General features: G+C 44.0%; 2 protein-coding genes across 3 annotated transcripts in view; both read right to left on the bottom strand.

Moving 5' to 3' along the window:
* Positions 1–116: 116 nt before the first annotated feature.
* On the bottom strand, positions 117–5,501 carry gjb8 (gap junction protein beta 8). Its single transcript, XM_088645359.1, has 2 exons — positions 5,301–5,501; positions 117–3,276 (listed from the first exon to the last, which is right to left on the bottom strand). The coding sequence occupies exon 2, from the start codon at positions 3,273–3,275 to the stop codon at positions 2,457–2,459; it is 819 nt and encodes a 272-aa protein (XP_088501485.1). The 5' UTR covers position 3,276; positions 5,301–5,501; the 3' UTR covers positions 117–2,456.
* Positions 5,502–13,141: 7,640 nt separating this feature from the next.
* Positions 13,142–21,333, bottom strand: part of cryl1 (crystallin, lambda 1) — a 40,880-nt gene continuing 32,688 nt past the window's right edge. The window contains exons 7-8 of one of the 2 annotated variants that reach the window (XM_088645278.1): positions 17,256–17,368; positions 13,142–13,766 (exon numbers count right to left, since the gene is read on the bottom strand). In XM_088645278.1, the coding sequence (XP_088501404.1) occupies positions 13,662–13,766; positions 17,256–17,368 (218 nt within the window). In that variant the 3' untranslated portion in view covers positions 13,142–13,661. Of the gene's footprint in view, positions 13,779–17,255; positions 17,369–21,333 lie in introns of both variants that reach the window. The other variant, XM_088645271.1, reaches the window with a different exon arrangement.

Genomic DNA, 21,333 nt, shown 5'->3' with positions numbered 1-21,333 from the left:
GTATTTGTGGTTTCATTTTCATAAGTGACCGGTCTTGCTCAAATGTTTGTTGTCTGCATCCGGTGTATTTTTAAAACCAGAACACCAGAATCTGGTGTTTTCAAGAAATTGAAAGATTGTGACCTATTTTGTTTGTTTTATTTCAAGATGTTAGGAAGCACAGTCTGAATTTGAATTATTCAGGTACATTAAACACTTTAAAAGGGTACATGGTGACATGACTGATACCAAGAGGATGCCATGCTCATTTTTACAAGACAACCTAAAGAAAGTGACCAAGCTTTTATCCTTGTAGGGATGTGGTTACAGGCTGGTACAGGAACACCTCACATCCACTGGCAGTGTTTATTGTACGTGACACACTACCACTTCAGAGACATTCATTTTCATCGGAAACAGGAAAAAAAGTTACCATATCTGCCAAAAGACAGTTAAAGCACAGAGAAGCCCGTTGTTTCAGAATGATCCAGTGTGGACTGGAGGGATCACAAGTTGAATAGCCTTACTGAAGCCTTAAACCTTGATGCCCAGGACTCAGACTGCTACAGTTCATTCCAGGATTCACTGTCACTGCAGAGACCGGAGTCTAATACTGCACTTTAAAACACCACCGGCTCCTAGCTGCTTTGGAAACATGAAGCTGAGAAGCAGCTGGGCTAGAGAAGAGACATCAGTTGAAGCCTCACTCGGTCAGGTTTCCCCAATACTTTTCCAAAGCTCGCTCTCCCTCGCCACAGGGGTAACCACCAGTGTCTCCTCTGCTTTCAAGCATATTGTCCTGCGGAAATTGCTACAGTCCTGCTGTTACAATACATGCTCATTAGTGTTGAGTAACAATTATTGTTCTCCAAAGTCAAATTCCTTCATTCGTCAGCAGAAAACCACTCAGGCCTGGTAAGGCCGTGGCAATCATATCTACCTGGAAGCACAGAACCCCTGCCGGACACACACCCAGTCGAGAGACGCCTTTTCACCAGCCAGCATGTCTCTGGGAGGCAGAAGGAGGCCAGTGTAGCCGTACCAAGCCCACATGACCATGGGAGAACATGCCAACTCCACACGGAAGGTCCCTTGTGTCAGAACTGAAAGCAGGATGCAAGAGCAGAGCCTTTTGCTCCAAACCACACCGGCATGGGGACCACAGAGCAAAGGGTCTCCTCTCTCTAAAACTGGGGGTCCACACGACTGGGTGAATGGACAGAGATTTTTTTTTTCCTGTATTGATTAATGTTAATATTTAACCTCATTACAAATAAGCACAGTACTGATAAAATATACATTTTAAAATGGCAATTTATCTAAATTAATTTACTCATTTTTAATAAAATAGATGATTCATCTAATTGTATGTGACACTTACATTTATATAGTTACTGTATAACAACATTTTTAAATGTTTAATTGGCCCTAAAATAATAAAAGCCTATAAACATTTTATTGGTAGTTGCAATCCTATTTTCAGTTTTGGCTTCAGTTAATATCACTTACTGTGATTACAGAATAAGGCCATAAAGATGTTCTAAAAAAAGGAAAATTTTCTCCACATTCCAAATATTTGACTGTACATATCCTTCTCAAGGAAACCACTAAATACACAAAGACCACAAAGCACGTTGTTGGAATTGGTCTCCTTTTGGATCAATTTCTTTCTTATTCTTTAGTTTTAGATTTTGTAGCTCAACATTTTGGGCCATCTAACAGAAGCAAAAAAAAAGTAGTTAGATGCACATGGTGCAAAAAACATCAAGTCTATCTTTCTGCTCATTTTTGTTTTAGTTTACTGCCATCAATTGTAATAAATAAAATATAGGCTACAGTACATATTGCACTTTAAATATTTACAGAATCACCAGCAATAAAGTTATAAAAGTGAAGAGATTTTGTCTTAATCATTATATCAACTCCCATTGTACTTTAAATATTCATATAATAAATATTATTTAAATATCTATGATGAAAACTAGTCAATGCTTTTTGTTCACCAAAGCATATAAATGCCAAGAGATGTAAAAAAAGGCTATTTTTCAGCAGAGCCTGTAGAATAACACCTGCGTTGTTCTTTTGTTGTTGTTTTTTTTTTGCTGTTGGTAGATGAGCCCAAAGCAGTGGCCATCGGGAGGCACCCCGGTGAAGCCAGTGGGGTGTCTGACCTCGTGCACCGTCGGCGCCCACAGTGTCGGCCTCTGGGAGCCTGGAGGTGGTCCGGAAAACACCTCCGGCGTGGTCACTAGGTGTCGCTGTCAGCCCTAACGGAGGAAAACCAATAGAAGACACTTGGGGGCGACTGGAAAGCTTCCTCTCCTCACTGCGTGGGCGCCTGGGCGCGGAGGATCTCCTCCTGTGCTGGCCGCCGCCGGGCACTCGGACAAACCGTTTGGAGACCCGGAGGTTCTGGCAGCAAGGCACGTTTTCAGGGACAACGCCGGCGTCACGGCCAAGTGCCCAGCGGGGCGCCTCTAGGCCAGCTTCTCGGGGGCCGAGGACTTGAGGCTGCAGGTTTCCGACAGCAGCAGTTCGTTGGCCTTGTTCTGCAGACGCTCCTTCTCCCGCGAAACGTGTCTCGGGTGGAAGGAGGGCTTGTCCTGGCCGCTGCCGCCGCCGCCGCCGCAGCGGCTCCTCATCAGCGCCTTGGCGACCAGGTAGCCCAGCTCGGCCACGTTCAGGATGATGCAGATCCCCGAGGTGGCGATCATGAAGATGCTGAAGACCGTCTTCTCGGTGGGCCGGGAGATGAAGCAGTCCACGGTGTTGGGGCAGGGCCAGTCGGTGCACTTGACCAGGCGGGGCATCTGGAAGCCGCTGTAGATGTAGTAGAAGATGTAAATGAAGGCGGTCTCGAACAGCAGCCTGAAGAAGAGGCTGGTGGTGTAGGTCCACCACAGCGGCCCCGTGATGTGCATCCGTTTCTTCCTCAGCTCCTCCAGGTCCTCCTCGGCCTTGTCGCCGTGGGCGCGCAGAATGTCCCTCTTGAAGCCGCGCTTGCGGTACGCCACGTGCATGGTCACCAGCAGGGCCGGGGTGGAGACGAAGATGAGCTGGAGGCACCAGAGCCGGATGTGGGAGATGGGGAAGTAGCGGTCGTAGCAGACGTTCTTGCAGCCGGGCTGCAGCGTGTTGCAGGTGAAGTCCGACTGCTCGTCCCCCCAGACGCTCTCGGCGGCGACCACCAGGATCATGATGCGGAAGACGAAGACGACCGACAGCCAGACCTTGCCCAGGCTGGTGGAGTGCTTGTTCACCCCCCCCAGCAGGGCGTACAGCTGGCCCCAGCTCATCCTGGGGGGGAAAAAAAGAGAGACAACGTGCTCAGGTCAGGGCACAACTCACACCCGCCTGAACCTCAGTCTACCGCCGGTTCGTCGCCCCGAGAGTCAGTGCGGAGCGAGGCGTGCGGTGCGAGGTGTGCGGAGCGAGGCGTGCGGAGCTCGTTGCATTTTGTCTTAAAAAAAAAAGAACACACATCAGCTAAACCCTCACGGATACTAGTCACCTTGTTTTAGTTTAGATTGAACAATCTCCTTGATGCAGGCTACTATTGCACCGCTCAGATGTGAAAACAGGAAAAAAAACATCAAGCCAGATGATTGCATTTTAGCTGAAGGGCACTACAGTACGTATAGCGAGGACGATCTACAGAAGATGTACCAGGACATATGGATTTATGACATCTATTCAGTCGGACGGAGCAGCGGCACTGTGGCTCAGGATCTGCGCCTGTGGCTGGGAGGTTGCCGGTTCGTATCCCGCAGCCGGCAGAGGAATCCTACTCCCTCGGGCCCCTGAGCAAGGGCCCCTTCACCCCAACTGCTCCAGGGGTGCTGTATAAATGGCTGACCCTGCGCTCTGACCCCCAGCTTCTCTCTCCCTGTGTGTCTCATGGAGAGCAAGTTGAGGTATGTGAAAAGACAAATTCCTAATGCAAGAGCTTGTACAGTATATGGCCAATAAAGTGATCTCATCTCTCTTCTTAGTTCAACGCAGGGCGATATTAAAACCGCCCGAGTAAGGGAACCGAGTCAGTCCGCTTCATTCGGACCTGAAAGGTGGAGAAGGGAAACTCTATCCCAGCTGTGGCGCTTTCTCCTGGCCACCAGCTCCCCTCCCGCGCTCCACTTCTTACTTAATCTGTCTTTTTATTCCCCCTCGCTGGATCCTTGTCACTTCCCCTGTCCCCTCGCACCTGAAGAAGGCTCCACCGCCGGAACGCGGCGCCTTTTCTCTACCCGACAGCACGGAAAGCAGCTCCCAGCCGATCAAGGAAACCGTGCAGCGGCGAGGAGACGGGCATTCTCGTGTTGACCCCTAGGAGGCGCTAGAGACTTAAAATTGACGTCGGTCGGCTTCCACCTTGGCGAGATTGTGGGGCTGCACTACGCGTTGCAAGAACGCCAAATCAAGATAAGCATATTGCAAGGTTTTTAAAAGAGAAAAAAAAAAGACTGCTGATATTAGCTTTTAAAGTCTGAACTAAACTATATAACACGTACGGACTCTTACTCTTATTCCGCCGTATCCTGCTGCGATATGCAATAAAGTATCTTACCCTTTTCTATATATTATAGAATTCTTCACAAGAATACAGTCAATATTTCAGTCCGAGCAAAGACGTGTTTATTGTTAAATTACCCCTAAATATTTAAAAAAAACTCACAAGACGATTTAAGCTCTTCAATACAAAAGACTTATTTTTGAGATATATCACAAATGTGCCTTAAGACGTCAGTGTGTCGCATAAACGCGCGTCTGTACCGCTTAAGACAACGGTTGTTTATTTGAGCTACTCTTGAGATGAACACAAGGACCATACAAAATACTGCAAGACATTTTTGCAATGGCGAAATTCAGTTATAATAAAATGCAATAGCTGCTCTGCTATTGACCCCGTCTCTTGTATTCTGTCATCTGAACTAGAAATTCTCAGGCCCTATTAATTTGCATTTCAAATCGATTTGGCAACTTATTCGCGCGATTTATGTTAGATTATTCACGCCACAGAATCGAAGAAATAAGTGTTTTTGTACCGCGTTTATGAAACATCACCTTTCCTTAACTTTCAAAAAAGTTAACACCACCCCCCTTCGAGTGGGGGGAGACTTGGTTTGAACATTTGAAACACGCATACGAGATAACCCGTTAGGTTCTTGTTTTCGGTTTTCGAGTTACCACTGGACAAACTAAGCTCAGTAGAGAAGGAAAAGGTGCAAAAACGACAAGAAAAAAAAAGGAAAACTCGCCAGTGCCGGCGGTTCTGTGAAAGAATGAGGACGGGGGAATAAATCAGTGCACTCCAGATTCCTTACCTTTGATATAGCCTTCCAACAAAGTCTTTGAATAACTTAACCGCACATTAAAAGTCACCCGCTGCCTCGGGTATTTTATCGCCTTCCTCCTCGATACGAAGAAAATCTTTCCCGACCGCAGACGATGCCAACGTTTTTACTGCAAGCAGGACCGGCCAAGTCCGAAATCCTTCTGCTCGCTGTCCTCAGAACGGCACCTGACTTCAGGGTCCACCTGCGTGACGTAGGAGGCGTGTTCCGCTCCAGGGCGTGACGTGTTCAAGGCGGCTGCATTGTTTCCGACGCCTGTGCAGAGAACCGACTCATTTTCTCACATCTTCAGGAGGTGCCGAACCTTCATCGAGTTTAATTTGATCTGCTCTCAACCTATTTTTTGTTTTATCTTTCCACTTTAGAGATTGTCCACCCAACCAAAAAAAAGTGATAGAAATTTAGAAATCAATAATACATAATAATAAAATAAGATGAGCCCCCGAGCCTGTTTTGAATACAGTGGTTAAACATGGATGGACGGATGACAATAAGATTAATAATAATGTCAACGTTAGTATTTCACTGCCGTTATCTCGTCTCTATCAACCAGGGAGAATTTGCGCGGTAGAGAATCCTGCCAACTCGCTAGAGGCCCGATGGAGATGAATATGGACATTAATCTATCTATTATTATTATTATTATTATTATTATTATTATTATTATTATTATTATTATTATTAGCGGGGCTGTTCAAATGCTGTCTGCAGTGGTTCCAAGGGAATGTGCCGTCTGCTTTAGAGGGCAGTTACATCTGCTTACACTTACATGAAACAGCATCGGGACAAATCTGTCCCAAGTACTCAGCACACGGATTTACAAGTGACGAGAGACTGTCTCAAATCTTACCGCCTCAAGGTGGTTAACCCGAATTTTAACCTAAGAGCATTTATTACATATTGAATCATATGATTCTAGCCCCAAGATGAGTTAATCATTATAAAATACAGCAAGAGGTTTGAACTGCTGTATTTTACTGCTGTATTGAACTGTGATGCCCGATGTCGTATATGTGCCCGTATTTGTTTAAAAAACGATAACGATAATTAAACAATTATCGACTATAAAACATTTCTGTGTGTTCATTACGGAGCAGACATCGTTAACTGAACGCGAGATTTTGTTACTGTATATTCAGCTCTTCCCAAATTCAGCGGTACAAGGCACTTCAACTACAAAGCGTCACACGAGTGCTAGGGTACATTTTCTTAATTTATTCCTTTTTATGAAGCACGGTCACCTTCTGCACAATCCAGGCGAATTGCTTTCGTTACGTGCTTATGCGGACAATTAAATGGAATCAGATACAATTACATATAAACTGTAGTAAAAATAAAAATGTAGACTAAGATATACATGGAAATTGTTTATTATCGTCATGATAAAACTGTTAGATTATTGTGTCCCCTTTTTAAATCTTCGATCCGATCCTTTTTCTTTACAACCGTTACTGTATCAAAAACTCCCTTCTGATCATCTGTCTTGAGACGTCAATAATGTTAAGGAAGATATGAACTTATCACACGAGATACCTTGTGTCGAGAGACTGAACTTTTTACCTGCTGGGCAGTCAATGAACCCGTGATAAACACTACCGGTTTTCTAGAATAAAATATTCATGGTGCTTAATATAATGTAGCATATTTTGCAGTGTTTCATCCGTCTTAGTTTTTAACAACTGCAAAAGCAATCGCAAAAATCATATTCCACTGAACACTACCATGTACAATTCAAAAGCTTATTTTGTTCTACAGTCACAAGGTGGTTTTGTTACATTTAATAAAAGCGACGAACAAAAAGGCCTCTTCACTGTGTGGCTAATAAGGCACAAGTAAGCCTTTATTTTACAAGTTCAACAGAATAAGCCTGTCTTTGAGTTAATTAGTTACGAGAAACAGCCTGTGCTACGTATAACTGTTACAGTTATGTAATAGGGACCATTGATTGACTTGATCTTCAGTTCATTACGGTCATTTTTCTTCTGTCGGCGTGCCAACCGGCCCCACCCCACCCGCAGACTTCATCGCTCTCCATGACCTGCTAGCGCACCGAGGTTGTCCGGGATAGCTGTTCAGATATAAATTAAGAAACTGAGACGGTATTAATCCTATGAATATATCACACAGTAAGTCTCTTCGCTCCCTTTTCAATCCGTCATACACGATACACAACCTTCCACCTCGCCATGTTGCCTTTAACCTCGCTTTCCTTGACCGGAGACGCACGCAGAGGCACACTGCGAATGTGACTTCTTCTTCGCTTCGACTTGGGAGTTATTCTTCAATCGGTATGTCAGTAGCAAGAACTTGAAAATTGTGGGCAAGATTCCGACAATTTGCAGAAATCTGAAGTTGGCGGGCACACGCAAGTCTCTGCTCTCCTCTCCGCTGAGAGCTGGTGTGGGGGGGGGGGACTGGCGCATCATCCAGGTGGAGCTGCACACTGGTGGGGGTGGAGGGGATCCCCATGACCTGTAAAGCGCTCTGAGCGGAGTGTCCAGAAAAGCGCTGTATTCGTGGAAGCAATTATTATTATTAAACCCTTTCACTCGACGTTTATCTTTTTAACTTTTTTTTTTCCCCCGCTGGGCAGTCAATGAACCCGTGATAAACACTACTGGTTTTGACAGCGGAACGGTACAGAGAATAAAAGGAGAATGAAGTATTCATGGTGCTTAGAATAATCGAGCTTATTTAGCAGCATTTTATCCTCCTTACTTAATAACTGCAAATGCAGGCACAGAAATCCTATTCTGCTGAACACCACCACTCGCACGCGTGGTGGTTTTGTCTTTCTAACTGCGTTGGACGAAGTGCAGCGTGTGGGGCCTCGTCACAGCTCTGCGTCAAATACACTGGTTATATCAACTTACTGAGAACCCGGTGCGCGCAGGGAGGCCTCTTCAGCTAACAAGCGTCACAGCTGGAGGAGAGAGTGTCGGATAGCGCTGTGTGTCTCTACTAAATCCTCCCTCGGTCAGTCCCTGAGGGGGGTCGATCAGGTCCTCTGTCGGGTTTTTACCCAAATCCGCCACACAAGCGCGCTGTGTTAGAAACAGCGCAAACCACCGGGTTAGTCATGTTCAGTTCTATTCAAGATGCCTTATTGGCCTGACTGATGAGGGCAATCCGTGTTGCCCAAGCGAATTAAATAAAATTAACATGAAACAAAACAAAACAAAACAAAACAAAACATAAAAATACAAAATAAAATAAAATCTACAGACATTTACAACAAAGATATATCATAAATGTACATATACTGTAAACATATGGAACATTACAGGGAGACAGGCTCACTGTTCCTCAGGCTGGGACAGGAGATCACATACTGGGCTGCCAGTTCAACTCCTCCCTCTCCCAGTAGGATTGGGACCCGTTGTGATTTTGGCAGGTGTGGGAACTCTGGGGTTAGATTTCCGAATTTAGGTACGAGGGTTTCTCTACTCCCAGAGTATCTGTCACAGTGCACATCTCAGTGTCATTCCGTGTCATTCTCTTAATATCTCATGCGATGAAACAGGAACATAGGTCTACCCGGAGCGAGTGTCGCACAGCCCAGAGATCTGCGGAGAAGGCGCGCTGCAGTGGCTAGGCTCCGCAACAGCCTTTCTGTTAGACTTGACGCCTACCTTTGCTTAAATTAAGCCATTTTGGGGGGTTTCCAGTTGCACCAAACTCCAGCGTTGACTATTAACTTCAGCGATGACTGTGTATCGATTGTTACAGCCGATTTCATCTTCCGGGAGTTAAATATATCCATTTCAAGTTCTGCTTCTTAGGGCCGCGGCCTTAACATCCTCATACTTAGTGCCACATATTTGACATTTCCACCTCCAGGCCTGTTACTGACTGTATAGGCAACATTTTCTATTGTAATTCTCCGGGGTTCACGTGGGTATGCGCCCCAGCCGCTGCCGCCTCAGGTCGGCCCCCCACCGCTGTGGACTCGAACCCGGGCCTCCGGCGTCACTCGACAGCTGACCCAGCCAGCTGAGCTCAAGGGAGATCTCCCGGCTCGAACAACCTGCAATGGTGGCCGTATGCGTTACACTACGTTTAAGACCTCGCCGTTTGCTTGGAAAACGATTGCAGCTTAAATTGTTCCAGAAAATATTTTCATGAATTGGTATTAACGTTTTAAATAGCAAATACTTCACAAAAGTTGTACTGAAATGCCATACTTTCACAGTAGTATTGCTGCAAGTTCTCATAGTATAGGAAAAACTTCACGTTTTTTCTTCACACGAATTGGCATCAACACAACACGGGTGCTTTGCTGAGGTTTTTCCCGAAGGCCTCACTCGACAAATCGGACACCGTGTATGTTAATTAAATGTTAATTAATTTACCGGGGAGATGTCACACCTGGGCATTGCACTGAAGCGATCCGAGCCTAGTCTGTTGCCCAAGCGCACAGTCGTGGGGTTTGGGCTCAGAACCGTACGATTGCGAGTCCGAACCCCGTCTCCACACAGCCGGCTCTTATCACGGAATATTTCAGATGCTAGTTTTTATTTCCACGAGCAAAACGACGGGTAGAGAGGCAGGCGTCTCGTAACTATGCAGTCTGTTTCATCGGTTGTTGTTTTTTTGTTGATGAAACGAAACATCCGTTTTTATTTTCTAATTAGCGCATGAGCCCGAGGAAAAGGTTTCATCTTCTCTGAAAGACTTCTCTGCCGTCTTCTTCAAGAATTCCAGGAATTCCGTTTTTTAACTTCAGTCTTGAAATATTTATTAGGTTTTACAGAAAGTTAATGCGAACTAAAATATTCTAAAAACATATCACTAGCTGTGCAGCTTTACTTTGTAGAAATGTCTTCTATTCACCCATACATGCATTTTCTAGCCGCTTCTTCCAACAAACATATTAGGAGTTGTTATTACGATAGTGATCTTAGATTCACACTTACTGTACTGTACTGTTCGTACAAATCATGTGATACAAAGATCGCAGAGATCAAGGATCGAGTATACAGGGCCGGAGTTTACTTCCAAGACTAATAAGAGTTTAAAAAAAAGCCCTGAGTTATTTTTAAAAGTTATGAATTCAAATAAACTAATTGTATCGGTCGTACAGTATCATTGTGATGGACATTTTCTGCTTTTGCTTAGGGACTGGCTGGGTGGACATTTAAGAGGACCCCACTCAATCCGACAGATTCACTGTTAGGATGAACCCTAACCCGGCGGATTTGCTCTCTGTCGTTTAGACCGTATCAATGTCGTGAGGTTTAGCCCGGTTGATGCAGGTTTGCCTCGTCTGCCCTGGGAGTGCTGCCGCTTGGCTCCGGGGGTCGGGGCAGCTCGCAGAGGACAGCCGAGGTCTGTCCGGACACACGGCCTGCCTGCCTGCCCGGCGTCGCCGCTTGTGCTCTGCGGGCAGGGAACCGGGAGGAACAGCGCCAGAAACACCCCTAAAACAGCTCGCTTCCCCCCGTTTGGCGAAGAAAGAAACGCCCCGTTTGGCGCTGCCGTGGGACAGGATGTAGGGCTGGTCTTTCTGCTGTGGAGCCGAGCTCGACTTTGATAATAATAATAATAATAATAATAATAATAATAATAATAATAATAATTGCTTACACTTATATAGCGCTTTTCTGGACACTCCACTCAAAGCGCTTTACAGGTAATGGGGATCCCCTCCACCCCCACCAGTGTGCAGCCCCACCTGGATGACAGTGAGCCTGGGCTGGGGGAAATATTCGGCCCGTGTTCTGAAAATCGGAGGGTCCTCCCGCCCGTTTCCTACTGCTTCTTGAAATACAGGGTCAGCCGGAGCCTATCCCGGCGAGCAGGTACACCCTGGACAGGACAGACAGACACACCACTCACAATTCCTAGAAGCCAATTAACCTACCGGCAGGTCTCTGGACTGCGGGAGGAAACGAGTGCAGTATTTGAACGTGTTAAACAAAAAGTTGTTTAAGAAAAATACAAACACATAACTGTGAAAGATCATGTCTTAAAATATAAAAGAGGAAAAACACAATTTACTGTATTTTTTTTTTATCAGACACGTCAGCACAATAGAAATCCTGCAGTCCGATCCCGTGGATTTTCTGTGTGTCGGGAAATTGGAAGAATAAAAGAATGAAAGCGAGATCTACAGTAGCTCGTCTGATACGAGAATTTCGTTCAGCCTCTTCTTGAACAACAAAGCGGTATCAATTACACGTTACAATTCAATCCTGTAGCCTGACCTATGAAATTGGCTGAGGTCACAGGGCTGTTTATAGGAAATTAATTTATAATTACGAAGTACTGAAACTAATGAAGCGTTTTTACGGTACTTTGTTATTTCCAGAGTTAATATATCACAGTTAACATGCGCTAAGATCGGTTACTGATTTACCGAAATCCAATTACCCAAACAACCTTATTCTTTACGGATTATATTTTCTCTGAACAAATCTCAGTTGAGAGGTAATCCATTAATGGCTGGAGGAGAACTACCAATAATCGAAGGAGCTCAAGCAACTGGCCCGCTGTGGATTGTAACCCTTCTGCTGTCTTTGCACAACGCGAGGTTTTTTGAAGCATATGAGGTCTGTTCAGAAATTAAGTGTTAGCTTTCAAGTGACCTTTAATAGTAGAATAGGGCTTTTCTTTTTAAATAATAGGACAAAGAGCACTTGATTTGCGTGGTATCAGACAAGATCAGTTCCATGATTATAATTATGCCAGGCCTGTGGTCATGTTGCAGACTTCTTGCTCCACATAAGAATCGTATCTTCTTTAACTCTGAATGTGAAGATGTTACATTTTTCATCATCCTGAAAACATTAATTTTACTTCATCACTTTCTCGTCGTTCTCTAAGCATTTACACAAATCACATTTACTGCAGGTGGGTCTGTTCACATACATGTCTGACAAAGAACAATCCAAACTCAAACTCTTTATTATAAAGATTATGGTGTCACGTCAAACCAATGGCACATGTCAAACTGGAACATGTCATTTGGTTACAATCGATGTAAGTATTCAGAAGCGTGTTGGAGCACCAGGAAGACTTCTGCTTTGTAATACAGGAGATGTGTGTGTCGTGGGAGTGGGGTATTGGTACTGTATGTCTAGACCAGAGACACAACTTTGATCACTGCAGCAACACATTTGACTTACTTCCGAACCGAGATGAGTCTATTTAATAAGTCTAAAAATATTAAGCAATTACATGGTTTATAACATTTGTTTTTAATTTGAGAGAATTGAGAGAAATCAAATTGGTTATTCAGACCACTGATATTGTATTTTCAATAACAGATCAAAAAAGGGTTAAATTAGTTTAATTTTGAAGGACTTTGTTCACCTACGTACTGCCTTTGTTGGCCTTATTAGGGTTTTTCGATGAGGCTGGAAACTTCACTAAACTGGACTCTGCACTTGAGCTTCTAATAATAACATGATCTTGAGCTTCTGATAATAACAATTCACTGTTGCAGATAACCCCTATAAGATACCTCTGCACTTACTTCCCAATAAGTTGCATTTACTTCACAACACTTTCTATCAAGCCCTATACAGCCAACACAATGAGATCTTTTTTTTTCTTTGTGGTGTTGATAACGCAGGCCTTTTTAAACCGGAGATGGTAAATAAAGTCAATCCAAAATGAAGTGGTTTGTGTATTTCTAGAAATTTCAGTATTTACAGGAAGCTGTTTTTATTAAACTGTTCATAGTGAAATATAAAAGGAGAAAACTGTTTCAACACACTCTGCCCTGGTAGTTCCATTATTAAAAGAAATTCCTTTACCAGTCTTATTTTAACAACACTGGAAATATGTGTAATACTATGAGTTCAATGCGGTGTTTTAAGTTTTTATAAAAATACAAACATGGCAACAAAGGAGGTAAAGGGTTTTAAATCAGGTTTAGTAGCTTGACAGTAGCTTGTTTAGTTACAATCCTCTTCCTTTTTGAGAAGTCCTTACACAAAACAGGTGGATTGCCAAAACCACAAAAACATCCATTAAGATCCTGATTTTCTTGAAATCCAGGAATTTATTCCAAGCAGAAAACCAAACCCGTGAATTTACTCTGGTCTTTCCTGCTTTAAGATTCAGGAAATCATGAAATAAGGAGCTGACTTGATGTGTTCCTTTAAGAAGACAAAACCCCAAACATCACCACCCTTTAAAAATGTCATCCCAATTTTTTATTCCGCTTGTCTGTTAATGTATTTGAAAACAAAGGCATTGAATGAAATCAAATGAGATAAGAACAGAATTCAAGCTTATCCGAATATCAGCAATCATTGTGCAAAGCAACTGTTACAACCAGTCAGTCAGGCTGCAGGAGGGGAAGGGCAGTGAGGTGTGTGTCTCCTAGGGGTCCATGTTCCTCTTCAGCTGCGCCAGGCCCAGTAGGCAGCGATCCCTCCTCTCTCTCCGAGCGTTCAAGTGCTGGGGATCACAGTCACAGGGGATCAACTCGCACATCTCCTGTATCGAGATCGGAGCCGAGCATTAAAACCCAGAGCCGGCTGGGTAGAACTGGAAGAAGAGGAATATTTTTCATGCATTTTACTTGTCATTTAAATTGAGAGGCGTACAGTGCTAGGAAAAAATGTGTGAAACCCTCTTGGTTGGTCCGCGTTTTTGTATGTTTTTGACCTAAAACATTTTTCATGATTTTCATGAAATTCTTAAAAAGAGATGCAGGTAATCTGATTTAACACATTACACAAACTAGTGGCACCTACTTTAGCAGCAATGACTTCAACTAGACACGTCCTAGTGATTGTTTCCTGTACCTGTTTATCGCTCTGTGGTGTTGGGGTGCAAGTAGTCACAGAGTAAAAAGTGACACTTTATCCAGACGGTCAACTGGAGAGAAGAATAGTTTCTACTCTGCTCAAAAATAGATTTCCTTTCAAGGGATTTTTAGAATGCAAGCACAGTCCCAGTCAATCTATTGCGTTACTAGAAATGTCAAGACAAGTGACAAGGAGAGAATACATATATTTCAAATATAAATACAGAATGTAAAAGGACACTATGGAATAGGAATATACTGTATTAAATGCTGAAAAATGCATATTTGTAAGTCCAGCTGCCTGAGAACATCACAAATTCAGACAATCAGCTAAACAGGCCACAGCCAAAGTCAAACAACCAGTTTGCCTGAATTCTACACTCATAACAACTTTTGAGAACTCTGTCCCTTTCCTTCTTATAGAACTAATTCACTTTTGGCTCAGGTTCAGCTGACAAATGGAGGTTCTGATATTCTCCTCCAGAATTAAAGCTGTCCAGGTCCTGAGGCGTCACAGCCCACCCAAAATCATGACACCCCCACCACCATGACCGGCGGTCAGGATGAGCGTCTACTGTGGGAAGCCAAAGTGTGTTTCTTTGCCACACTGAATGTTTTACAAGTGAAAAAAAGTCATTTTATGACTCATCTTTCCAGAGCACTTTCTTCCAGTATTCCTGTGGATCGTGGATTGTGCTCTTCGGTGAACTTTGAGCCCGGCAGAAATGTATTTATGGATTGTCCGGGTTGCTTTTGGGGAGATGCAGGCAGGATGAAAGGATCCTGGGCAGAGCCAGCGTGCTCTTGACTATCTTCTATTTGCAGACCCTGGCAGCGGATGGATGGAGACCCAGACTGTCCCGTGAAGTCTCTTTTGCTTACACTACAGTATGTCATGTTTCATATCCTAACCATTAGAACAATCTAGCCATTATATAGGACACAGGGCTGTCCAAACGCAGTCCTTGTTTCCTTGCTTTCAATTATTTAAGTACCTAATTCTGATCACTCCTTTATTTGTGCTAAGTAAACTTGGGGTTCACGTATTATTTCATATTTACTGATATTTTTCTACTTCATGTATCATTGTGTCTCAAAAATAGATTATTCTGGGTACGTGTTCACAGTTATCGACCAATGTAGGATAAACACTGGGAGCATCTTTTAAGAGGGCGGAGCAGACTTGTAACTGTTAGCAGTAACGATATCAGAAACATTACTGAATCGGAACAGAAAGGGAGACATTTCAAAGCTCTGTAACCCTTCGCTGTCTGCTGTCATTCTGCAGATTTCTGAAAGCAATATCACTTGCCATCTCTTCAAGACCACTGCTGATTATACTCCGCACCCGTGAAACACCAGCTCTATCCAGTCAGGCATTGTTACATAAAGAATGATCATGACACAACTGCAACTCTTGCCGAAGAATTGAGGGCATTTTTGTTGCAACAGGTTTATACATAGCAGAAGCAACACTTTAACAATATAAGGAAAGAGGAAGCCTGTCAGTCAAACTGGCTTGTTTCTGATAGCAAACTGATCTGTGGAGCTTAGGAATGTGGTGCCTAATGCAGAGACACAGAAGGGAAATAGTAAAAGCCAAAGTTTGTCAGAAGATGCATGGCCTCTTTTGCGCTAGAACTATTTGTTTCCTGTAAAATAAAAGAGCAGTCTCTAGGGTATAGATGTACTGTATAGTTGTTGTCTCTGTTCCCTTTCTATGGATTTCTTCCATCTGACGCATTCAGTGTTGTTTTTATATACAGTAGCTCGCGATTACGTAACAAATACATTCATGTGACAGCCATGACCGCTTGTTTGTTTCCTGGGTGTTTGCTGATCTGTGAAAACCATCTTGCACCCTCTCCACCCAGGCTTAATAACTACCCTAGGGACAAAAACAGCCAGGACGTTTTTGTACTCATTGCTTCAATTTACAAATGTTAAACATTTTATCATTTTTTGCCTAGTTTTGATCTAAACATCTGTTTCCACCATTCCAATTTGAATAGAAAGGAACGCAGGAGAATCCCAGCTCTGAACTTTGCACAATGGATGTGATTGATGAATCATTAAAAAGCTCAGACACTTATCTACTTCGGCCTTGTAAGACAAAGGGAGGTTTCGACCTTTGAAAGTTTGGACCAAAGTTACTGAACGTTAAGTCCTGGAGAATGATGTTGCATAAATCAACAAAAGAAAAACAACATTCTCATTTTTTGGGGGGTTTGGAATTTATGCAAACAAACTGTGTTTCTCTCCCTTTCCTCCCAGTCTGGACCTGGCAACTTTTAACCAGCGTGGTTTAACACTCCGCCCGTTCTAAGGGTAAGAGTCCAGGTTTTTCTCTGACCAGGGCGCTGTCCAGACATTCGCCCTCCACACGGAGCCACTCCACCGGACTCACGGGTGGGACATGTCCCAGGAAATACTGCAGCACCCTGGGGAACCCCTGTCACAGCGGGCGGACAAACACTGTCCCGTTCCAGTCTGCGTACACTGGGACAGCTGGGCTCAGCAGCTTCCCTGTTATAGGCATTAATAATAATAATAATAATAATAATAATAATAATAATAATAATAACTCCTCACACTTATAGAGTGTTTTTTTCTGGACACTGCACTCAAAGCGCTTTACAGTAATGGGGATCCCCTCCACCACCACCAGTGTGCAGCCCCACCTGGATGATGCTCCAGTCCTCTCACACACACCAGCTCTCAGTGGGGAGGAGAGCAGAGTAATTAAGCCAGTTCAAAGATGGTGGTTATTAGGAGGCCATGACTGGTAAAGGCCAGGGGCAAATTTGGCCAGGACACCAGGGTAACACCCCTACTCTTTTCGAGAAACACCCTGGTTTTTTAATGACCAGAGAGAGTCAGGACCGTGGTTTTAGGTCTCATCCAAAGGACGGTGCTTTTTTACAGTACAGTGTCATATAAACATAATTATCTGTCTCTTCCCGACTAAAAGGGGAAGCAGAAATACTGTAGCAAAGGAAGTTAGATGTGTCACAAGGCACCATGATACAAAAATTCAAAAAACAATGAAATGTGAAATGATAGCTAGTATTTAGTTGGGCTTTTTTTGCTGTAAAGTACATCCATTTTTGCCCAGCATCCCGTGGCAGAAGCAGCACGGGGGAGGAAGAGTGTGACCGGACCACCCAGACCTGATTAATCTTCTTCGCCTCCTCGCCTGAGAAATCCGGCACCGGCCCAAAAGACGTCAGGACCCTCTTCATGCCATCCCTGTAGCGCTTCAGATAGTCCTCAAGACCTGGAAGGACAGGCAGGAATGATGCGGACATGCTGAACACTGACAGGGCCTCACTGGCTCCAGCCCTGCAGTGAGAGAATGGAGACCGGAGTGTAAGAGAATATCGACACTTGAAAGGCTAGTCCCCACCGGTAAAGAGATATTTATTACTGAGCTTGGAGGACTGGGCCCCACCCTGACTATACAGCGGAATCTCACCCTTAAAGCCATCTGCCGTGCTGGGGTCCCTCTAGAGAGAAGAACGTCCCTTTCTCACCACTGAGAACAGGGTTGGACGTGAATTGACGATCACACTTTCATCACTGAACCGCACCATTTCATGAACAGTCACGCAAAACGCTCATAAAATACAAGGTAAAAAAAAAAGGATTTTTGGGTAAAGCTCTGACAGAATTGTTCCTAAAATGGAACGATGTCAGAAAGCCCTCTAAAGCCCCTTGAGACAACAACAGAAGCCAGCACCACATGACCTGAAGTGTCTCCTGAGGTGCGCAGGTGAACAGAAGTGAGTTTGAAATACACTGCCTCAAAGAACTCACAAGTGGCCTCAAAGAACTCACGAGTGGTCTCAAAGAACTCACGAGTGGCCTCAAGTTTTATTTTTGTTTTTGCTTCAGTAAAGAGGTGCTTTAAAGCTGTTTTTTTTTCCTCAAAATAAAAAGGCGAGTGTTTTCTGCAGGGTTTACAGGTCTAAATCAGCTCATTACTGGCTTAGCCAGAGATATGTAACAAGCTCTCCCAGCTCTTCAGGGGCTTTGAACAGACACAGAAAACCTGCAAACACACTAACGGGCTGGTCAGTGCACAACACCTAATCATTTTTCAGCATGTACAAAGTCTTGCACTTGAAGACATGATGCGACACCACTGTTACACTAAGAGGGAACGTGACCGTGATGTAGCACCATATGGTGCACATGGTGCACAGGACACTCTGCAATGTGTTGTGCAGTCTGTCAGCACAAAATCCTAATACATTATTCCCTGTCTGCTTCAGGGGAAGATTTTTCCTAATACTCGTATTATCTTGTGCTTCAACCACTTCAGAGCTCCTTCAGAGCAAAACTACACCTGGAGCTTACTTTAGAGTGGCCAAGCAAAAGGCAGTCAGGAAACATCTCGCTTTCGAATCGATCAATTCTCCTCCGACGAAAGGAGGGATAATCCCAGCAGCCTCTGCCCTGCTGGAAGCAAACCTGCAGGACATTAAGTACAGTTTGCAAGACGGTTCCAGCCAGGAGCAGGTATGGTGTTCAAAGACAGTGCTCACTCAGGACGAGCTTTGGTATTAGGTGACTACTAGTGCTTTCATTCCTTAATCGACATATCTAAAAATGTCAATTTTTGACAGACTGACGAAGGAGACACAGAGGCCTTCCGCTGTATCACGTCTAAAATTTAGATCACCATGAAGAATGTGATCACATCAAATCCTGAAGAATTGTGACATCGCTACTTTGTAGCCATCAGCAGGAAATCTAATGAAACAAAAAGGAAGAGCAGCTGTCAGAGGAACTATTATTCACCGTAAATATGTTCAACAGTAAGAATGGGACTGTGGAGGCTGAAGTATTTCCAGGGACCAGCACCTCAGACCTCCTTGCTTCTTTCGTCCTTCGCTTGCTGACTTCAGACTGATGTTTAGCAGTGGTTGCCGGTAATGGCTGTCACGAAGTTTCTGAAATCTGAGGTTCCACTTGGGTAAAAATACAGATTTCTTATCAAGATATCTTACCAGGTCAAGTGACTACATAAACAACGCTGTACATTGTGCAGAAGGCATGAATAATCAAGAGCAGCAAACCAACCCATGTATCTCCTGTTGTTCAGTGCTAGAGTGACAAGGCAAAAGGCTTCAAGGAAGGAGAGGCAGTTTTTGCAAAAACATTTCAAACTCTGAGATTTGTTTTCAAATGCACACAATGGCAGGTATGCAATCTTTAAAATTTTGAGTATGATGTATGAACACATTCTAAAAATACTTTAAAAAATAAATATTTATGGAAATACTGCTTCTGAATACTTTGAATGGGTTTCGAACATTTGCTCAACTCTTCAGTGTCTTCTTGTACCGCAAACTGTGATTTGTTTTGGTGGTCTCAAACCAGACAACCTCCACTGCCCTCCAGGTTAAGGACTGGCCTGTACCAACGGTGTGTTATAGCATCGCCAGGGCATGTATCGAGCTCTTTGAGCCATTAATTTCGGAGGACTCCAGACACACACTTACACAGCTGTAAGAAATGTGTAAGCATGTTGTTCTGTGAATCAGTCTGGGTTGGGCTTCTGTGATAACTCAGTATGAGGCCCAACTCACCATGTCCACCCCACACCCACACAACACACATAACACATAGTGTAGACATAGCAATCAACGCTGCAATACACAGGGTCTCAGAAACAGGCAGTCAACTGACACCGACTTCTTTTCAGTTCAACACACACATTGCTGTAACAAAGAGTTTTGATTTCTAGGGAATGTTCTGATCAGGGAATTGGCAGGGCAAAAATTTGATGCTTTTTATGCAGTGCCTCATCTTGGTATAAAATATTCTCTCTTCTGACATGTAACATGCATTATGCTTTGCTTGCTAATGCCTGTTCTGTATGGTCTGTTTCTAGTTCAGAGTCTAGTTACAGGAGGTCAGGAGCGCTACAGGAGGTCATTCTTGCCTTCTTCCAGAAGACTGTACAACACATCCACTTTGCGTCTGGGCAGGGGCAACATTGACATTGACCTGTTTCTGGACTGAACAGTAAACTCTCTGCTACATCTGGCTTTCTTGTTTACAACCTTTTATGTGCAATATATGCCAGGGACTTGTGCAATACATTTATATTTATATTGTGCAATACGATTTTTTGTGTTTGTTCTTTGTGTGTTCTGGACTGTGAGTAGCTCTTCTTAGTGCACTTCTCACTGACTGTACTGATTGTATTGTGTTGTATTATTATTATTGTATCATTCTTTACACTGTTGCTGTATTGTCTGTGTTTAGTTGCTGTTGCACTGGAATTTCCCTCACGGGATCAATACAGTATCTATCTATCTAGTTTAGAGTCTTGAGCATTTGCATAGTCTAAGGGTTTGCAAAACCAGTTTTTCAGTGATGTTTCCTTACAGTTTCGTTTAGTTCAGGGTTCAGTGAGTTAATTTTAAAGTGCTGACCTTGTATTTTGTCACTGAATGCCTCTGCATATTCTTGGAGCCACTAACTACTCTCATTATTTCCTGATTGTGCTTCAGGTAAAGTAAGGAACTGCAAAAATCAGTTCAATATAAGGGTCAGGTGTCAAGCAGAATTTAAGTGGCTTTGCAAAGATATTCTCAGCTCTGATATACCACTATACAAGCCTATTGTCCAGGGCCAACCTGTGACCATGAGGACTGTGAGGAGATGGTCTCAGGAGGCTATGGAGGATCTATGTGGTGCTTTGGAGGCCACCAACTGGGATGTGCTGTGCGAACCACATGGGGACGACATAGACAGCATGGTGGACTGTGTCACTGACTATATTAACTTCTGCGTAGACAACACCATCCCCACCAAAGACATACACTGCTTTTCCAATAACAAACCCTGGATCACCAGCGCCCTGAAGGCTCTTCTGAATGACAAGAAGAGAGCCTTTAGGAGGGGGGATAAGGAAGAGGTCAAGCGTGTGCAGAGGGAGCTAAAGCAGAAGTTAAGAGAGAGCAAGGACGCCTACAGGAGGAAGGCAGAGGACAAGCTGCAAAGGAATAGGGTGAGGGATGTATGGAGCTGCATGAGAGAGATCTCTGGCTTCAAACAGGCTGGGGGTGCAACAGAAGGGAACCTGGAGATGGCCAACGAGTTGAACCAGTTCTTTAATAGGTTTGATTCTGGGTCCCCTGTGGCTCAACACCCATCCCCCCACAGCCACACGCTCCCTAACCCTTCACACCTGCGACTGCCTAACACCTCCTCCATCCCCCCACAAAC

This window comes from Lepisosteus platostomus, chromosome 2, assembly GCF_059453375.1.
Source record: "Lepisosteus platostomus isolate fLepPlt1 chromosome 2, fLepPlt1.hap1, whole genome shotgun sequence".
Taxonomy (NCBI): domain Eukaryota; kingdom Metazoa; phylum Chordata; class Actinopteri; order Semionotiformes; family Lepisosteidae; genus Lepisosteus; species Lepisosteus platostomus.
This window is presented reverse-complemented; position numbering and strand designations above follow the sequence as displayed.

Coding starts and splice junctions, on each gene's coding strand:
- gjb8 (XM_088645359.1), bottom strand. CDS start 3,275: ATGAGCTGGGGCCAGCTGTACGCCCTGCTGGGGGGGGTGAACAAGCAC.